Consider the following 6,671-nt stretch of genomic DNA (forward strand, 5'->3'; position numbering starts at 1 on the left):
TCGATTCTCGTTTAAGTAGAATGGAAGGAAGCATCACACTTTCGATTGCATCGCACTTTCGATTCTCTCGTCTAATAGAATAGAACGAAGCATCACACTTTCGATTCTCGTCTAAAGTAGAATAAAAGAAGCATCGTACTTTTGATTATCGATGACAAGAATGGTGAATGAAGAGAAAACATTTTTCCTTATAAAGAGCCAACTCAAATGTTTTACATCAATAAGGTCGAAGAAGTAGGGTGAATGTTAAACAGTTAATAGTTTGATACTAGTTGGCAATTAGTTAAGAATTTGTTAGATTTGTTAAGTTGTTACTATTGTGTTATAAATACCCAATCATTGTAGTGTAATTATCATCCATTGTAATTCACTTCTACAATTAGTAAAAAAACATATTACTTCCCATTTATTTGTTATCACCTATTGCCTTCCTCTTCTTCATTAAGCACTACCGTTCAGCAAAGTCCGGCCATTGTGTCGGAGTATCAACATTTCATCACTTGAAAATTTCATAATAAGTAAAGTCGTACTCTAGCGAAAAAAACAAAATATTCTCAAACGTTATTTAAAAAACCCTAAAGTTAGTAAAAAAAATAAGATACTAACAAATATTAAAAATAAAAAGAATTTTAAGAATAAGATACTAACAAATATTAAAAATAAAAAGAATTTTAAGATTACAAAGAACTTAAGTATAAAATTTAAAAAGTAATAGAAGTTATAAAACACATAAATTAAAAGATAAAAAATCAAAGTTTTAAAATATTAAAAAAAAATTCAAATTTTTTTATCAGAGTTACAAAAATAATAGATTTTAGAGTTTCGAAACTTCAAAAAGTTTTGACAAAAATTTGATCAACATAAGGTGACTTGATCCTCCATAGGAATTTGAGTATTCTATGGACATGCACTGAGAGGTTCATTGGTTTTCTGAAGGTATTTGTGGTGCTACTCGTCGTTTCAATACTAGTTAGATGCAGAGATCTGAATAGTCGGCTGGATTTTTTTCATTTTCTTTTGCTTTGTTGGCTTTCATTTTGTTTTATTTTATTGTTTTCATTTCTTTGCCTATTTTGTTTGTTTCCTCGTGTACGACTGTTGACGTCTTTTACGGCTGGATTCTATTAATAAATGTCGACTTTACATTTGTTCATAAAAAAAATTATTAATCACTCATCAAACTATATGATTTAGATTTAGAGTAATTTTAGTACGAATTAAATGATTTAGATAATTAAATGATGATTATTATTTTTAAAAGTTTTATGTTTAAACACCAACAATTAAACATTCTTTATCAAATAAATAAATTTTAAAATAGATATTATTATTTATAACCTCTTAAATTTAAAAAAATTAAGAGATTTGAGTCTGTAACGTACCAAACAGACATTAATGCTTGTCAGAAGCCCAGTGATGCTTTGAGGTGATCCGATTTCGAACCTATTATTCCTTTCATTGCTTAACACATTGTTTATTTGCTTAAGTAGTATGACATCTCATAAATTTATGCCAGCTCAAAAGAGCTGACTTTAAGAATGACTATGACCGGTATGCTCAATATTGTATTATAGCTTGAAACAAGATTAGTTTTTTTGTGGTAAATACAATGAATTTACCCTGTTGTCTACCATCAATTATTTCCCACTTTCGACCAAAAACAGAGAAAGAGGAATATAATTATTTTCACTTGCATACAACAAAAGGCACTATAATAAAAGATGACATTTTCAAGGATGAAAAAGACAGCAAACAAGGTAAATGGCATCTAATTATTGATAATAATATAATATAAGTAGTAATTCTTAACCAAAGTAAAAACATCCTTGTTGGTTAAGACAAGGTAAGTTGAAAGGGCTGAATTCAATGGCCTCTGCTTCATATACCCCATTGCATACAGTGGGGCTGTTGATATGGTCGAGGATCTCGTTTAGGGACTCGAGTCTTTGACTCAGCTCCATCATCTGAGCCCTCAAGACCGTGTTCTGGGTCTCCACGTTCACGTATCTGAGCCCTCAAGACCGTGTTCTGGGTCTCCACGTTCACGTAGCGCTGAGTGGTGGAGCCGATGCTGCTCTGGATTTGGTTATTATCACTTTTCAGCTCTGTTATTTGAGCCACTAAATCATCCAAGTGTTTTTGTTTTCTCATCCTCGATCTCCTCGCTGATTCCCGGTTCGATTCCATCCTCCTCCGTTTTCTTTGATGATCGGACCCCGATTTCTGTTGTTGCGGAGATAAAGCTGAAGAATTGGAGATGGATTTTCCACTGGAGGAAGCCATGTGGATTTATTCTATTTATTCTGGATAAATCTAACCTCGAAGAAGCCGATATAGGACCCTGACGCTAATTGTGTTAAGTTTTTTTTTTAACTAAACTAAAAGCGAGAGAGAATTAATTCCGAGAAAACATAGAACCAGTAGAGGAAAACAACAGAGAAAGATTGAACGAGATGGGTCCTGCGTCTGAGGGACGAGTTTATCATAAACCCTGATCGGATGATTTCACTGACAACCGGAGACATGGATCCCCAACATCAACATCCGAACTTATGCAGCATCAAGATTTACACGCTCAACACAGAAGAAAGAAACAAGAAAAATAAAACTTTATTATTTTTTGGCAGGAAAATATCATCAACAGAAAATCTCAGCAAAAAAAAAGAATTTGTAGACGATGGATTTTTGTTATAGACTCCAGAATTCAAAGTTCTGCAACCAAAACCCACCATAGAAGGGCAAAGAAACCCAGTAAAAGGATATGAAAAGAACAGAGAGAGAAGCTAAGGAAAATATTGAAGAAGTTCAGATGTAAAAGAAACACAAGACAATCTCAAAAGGTAAAGAAAGATAGCAGAAATGGAAGAGATTTTTCAGAGAACTGAGAAGGCAATATATAGAAGAAAAAGGAGAAATGAAAAAAATGAAAGGCAAAAAAACAGCAGAAATCCTTGACTTTTGAAAAAGAATCAACCAAATCATCGTATTTGTTTTTGGCAATTTTTTCAATAAATTATCGGCGATCGATATATTTATCGATCTAACATGGTCAGATTATATTTTCTGATTTAATATCGATCAGATTATATTTTTTGATCTAACACTCGAAGCAGTAAAGCTCGTCCCCTGAATCGCGTTATACATTGATTTGACGCCACATGGGTATAACGCGCCCTCTGACCCGCGATATACGGTGATCTGACATCACGTGGATATAGAGCGTCCCCTGATCCGCGCTATACCTGGGTATCTGACACGTGGGGTATAGCGCGGTGCAGGGGGCGCGCTATACCCCTAAATACCCAACCCTTTACGTCCTCATTCTCCTTATAAATACCCTATCCTCAATCACTTTTATCACACCAAATTTTCTCAAATTCTCTAAATTTCTCTCAAATACTCTATCTTATTAAGGTATATTTTATAATATTTTTACTATTATGCATTTATTTTATTTAATATTTTACTAATATAATTCTTTTGCAGATATATAATAGAATGCAGTCTACTTCGCTCGGACGGAAATCATATATCTCTACACTTTGCTGATACGGTAACATTTTAACATTTTAATTTAATTTAAATTATTAGTAATATTTAGTTGATTTATTTAATGCATGATTATTAGATTAAGAATTAAATATCTCGACACTTTGTTGATACGGTAACATTTTAACGTTTTAATTTAATTTAAATTATTAGTAATAATTTGTTGATTTATTTAATGCATGATTATTAGATTAAGAATTAAATATCTCGACACTTTACTGATACGGTAACATTTTAACGTTTTAATTTAATTTAAATTATTAGTAATAATTAGTTGATTTATTTAATGTATGATTATTAGAGTAAGAATTAATTTTTGTAATTATTTATTTTTAGGAGAAGGACCGTGTATTAGATCCTTTTATTAGGAATCTTAAGTTAGTGATACCCAGTCGTGTCTTGCCGTATTTAGTAGAGGTTGGATTCGGTTACATAGGTAGATATCAGGGTCACTGTAAGATAGAGCCATACCTGATTTCTACCTTAGTAAAGCGGTGGAGGCTGGAGACCCACACATTCCATCTTCCGTGCGGAGAGTGCACGATCACGCTTGAGGATGTTTCTATGCACTTGGGGCTTCCGGTGGATGGAGATGTGATATCGGGGATAGCTTACGGTTCTTGGACTACTTTATGTCGGGATAGTTTAGGACGTGTCCCGAAAAATTTATGGAGGTAGGATACCGTTAAATTGGTTAGATACCAATTTTCGGGAGTTGAGCGCAGACGCCTCTGAGGATGAGGTTAAGATGTATGCACGGGCATGCATACTGCAGCTGATAGGAGGGTTGCTGATGACAGACAAATCGCACAACCTAGTTCACTGCATGTGGTTGCGACATCTTATTGACTTTCGTCTCGCCGGATCATTCAGTTGGGGCTTGGCAGTTTTGGCTTTGCTGTACAGGGAGATGTGTGGAGCCACTGACTACAGACGTAATGCTATCGGCGGATGTCTCCTGCTGCTGCAGTCTTGGGCTTGGTATCGATTGCCCTTTTTATGTCCCGTTGTGAAGAACCCATTCGTATTTCCACTACTTCTGAGGTAATTATAAAACTGATTTTGTATATTAATAATTTTATACAACGTATAACAAATATTTTTCCTTGAATAGGTGGTCTACTGATAGGAAAAATCATCAGGAGCTACCTAATGATTTAGAAAAAATTAGGGTGCTAATCGATCAGAAGGCTGGCACATAGTTTTAATGTTTAAAAATCGATTTTAGATTATAGTTATATAATTAGATTATTATTTTGATAAAATTTATATATTATTTGTTTTAGTTTGAATAGGTGTCATATTATACTGATGATGTGAAGGTGGTGATCCCACCTGAGTTGAGGGGTCCATCAGATATTGGATGGCGATGGTCCCTCTGATCTGTTATGCGATCGTCGAGTGGCACTCCACTGATCGCGTGCTCTGGCAGTTTGGTTGTTTTCAACCAATTCCAGAAGCACCTCACAATATGGACGAGTTGCAAGCTTAGATAGACGCGGCAAGACAGATACAGATTGGCTGGTGAGGCATCATGGGTGGGTCGTGTTGTGGGAGGATCGACATCGGCACCTTCCCCGTAGAGAGCCCATTTTTTTATGACTTCTTGATGTATGCTGAGGATTATTATGAGTGGTTCAACAGTAACGGGAAACCGTTTCTACTTCCCGAGGATGCACGAGGGTAGACCTTTCCACGACGTCGACAGAGACGTTCACCGACACAGCACCATCGTCCCTCGACTCGTGGACGGAGAGCAGGTGCTTCCGGTTCATCCTCAGCTGTACCAGTAGGACCTTCCCAGTAACTACCGCATCCATATATGATACCGCAGCCATATATGATGTCGTCATCGCCTTTCCATTACCAGATGCTGCCGCTGCCGCCTTCACCTGTTTTATGACCCCGCCACCGTCACAGATGACCCCTCCTGGAGGCTATTATGGGTCTATGTTTGAATATCCGACTTGGGGTTCATATGCTAGATATTTGGCGGGTTCAGCCTCATCACCCATGGCCGCAGCACAGACACCTCCTGTACAGTTTTCACACTCAAGATGTCTGAGTTTTTCCAGTTTTCGCAGGCTGGTGAGATATTCAGTCATACACCTCCAGAGTCCTTATTCTATGGAGGAGCTTCATCGTCATCAGCTCCTCATCAACCTAATGTACCTGCTCAGGACGATGACGACGACGATGACGATGGTGACGACGACGACGATGATGATGATGACAACGAGGAGTCAGAACCAGTGATACGAAGAAATCCTCCTCGAGACCGACAGCCACCGCCCTGCGGAACACATTCGCGACGCAGGCATCGATATATTTTTTTTATTATATTTGTATTTACTTTATTTTGTTTAATTATATTTTTTTATTATTTCTCATTTAATACTTACTTTATTTTGTTAAATTTGTTGGAATTTTTTTAAATATATTTCAGTTAATTTTGTTTATTACCATTTAATATCAGTTATTGTAATTTGGTTATCATTTACCATTTAATTCTTATTGTAAGTTTGTTGTATTTAAATACCAAATTGTTATTAGTTTGATAAAATTTAATGATTGTGTTCATTTTTTAATCTTCATCAAGGATTATAGAATGACATTAACTTGAAGTAAATGCAAATTAAAATACAAGAATTATTATTTGATAAACAAATACATCATTTCCTCATCAATTGTTACTTGATGACAACAGAAGTGGACATGTTTTTCTAGTGTGTCATGGGTTTCTACAATGGCCACATCTTCTGTCTTGTCTAGATCTTTCTCGAATATCCATATCGTAATGAATTCGATTGGATTTTGGACGACCACGCTCTCTCAATAAACTCAGATTTGGTACAATCGGAAGCCAATCTTGAACCTCATCAGGGTCTTTGTCATTACCTATGGGGGGAAACTCAAATTCATATACCTTAAAAACTTCAGATAGTAGGTATACGGGATCCACAAAATGGTTATAGTCTTGATGTGTATGCGAGCAAACTGCTATCACATGAGAGCATGGATACTTCAGAGCTTGAAAAAACCCGCAGTCTCACGTTGTCCCTTAGATTTACTCTTAACGACACAGCTTCAATCCCTTGAAGAGGTCGCAGTAACTCTGTGAC

At 35.9% G+C, this 6,671-nt stretch overlaps 1 protein-coding gene across 1 annotated transcript; it reads right to left on the reverse strand.

Annotated features, from left to right (window-relative positions):
* Positions 1 to 1,755: 1,755 nt before the first annotated feature.
* On the reverse strand, positions 1,756 to 2,383 carry LOC120215491 (bZIP transcription factor 44-like). Its single transcript, XM_039213165.1, has 2 exons — positions 2,008 to 2,383; positions 1,756 to 1,964 (listed from the first exon to the last, which is right to left on the reverse strand). Exons 1-2 carry the CDS (start codon positions 2,281 to 2,283, stop codon positions 1,806 to 1,808), a joined length of 435 nt encoding a protein of 144 aa, XP_039069096.1. The 5' UTR covers positions 2,284 to 2,383; the 3' UTR covers positions 1,756 to 1,805.
* Positions 2,384 to 6,671: the final 4,288 nt, after the last annotated feature.

Source organism: Hibiscus syriacus, unplaced genomic scaffold (genome assembly GCF_006381635.1).
Source record: "Hibiscus syriacus cultivar Baekdansim isolate YM2019G1 unplaced genomic scaffold, ASM638163v2 tig00110122_pilon, whole genome shotgun sequence".
In the NCBI taxonomy this organism is placed as follows: Eukaryota; Viridiplantae; Streptophyta; class Magnoliopsida; order Malvales; family Malvaceae; genus Hibiscus; species Hibiscus syriacus.

What these genes read in the sequence shown, in the direction of transcription:
- LOC120215491 (XM_039213165.1), bottom strand. Translation starts at nt 2,283, where the DNA reads ATGGCTTCCTCCAGTGGAAAATCCATCTCCAATTCTTCAGCTTTATCT. An exon ending in ACACGGTCTTGAGGGCTCAG is followed by an intron (nt 1,965 to 2,007) that starts ATACGTGAACGT and finishes TTGAGGGCTCAG; the next exon opens with ATGATGGAGCTGAGTCAAAG.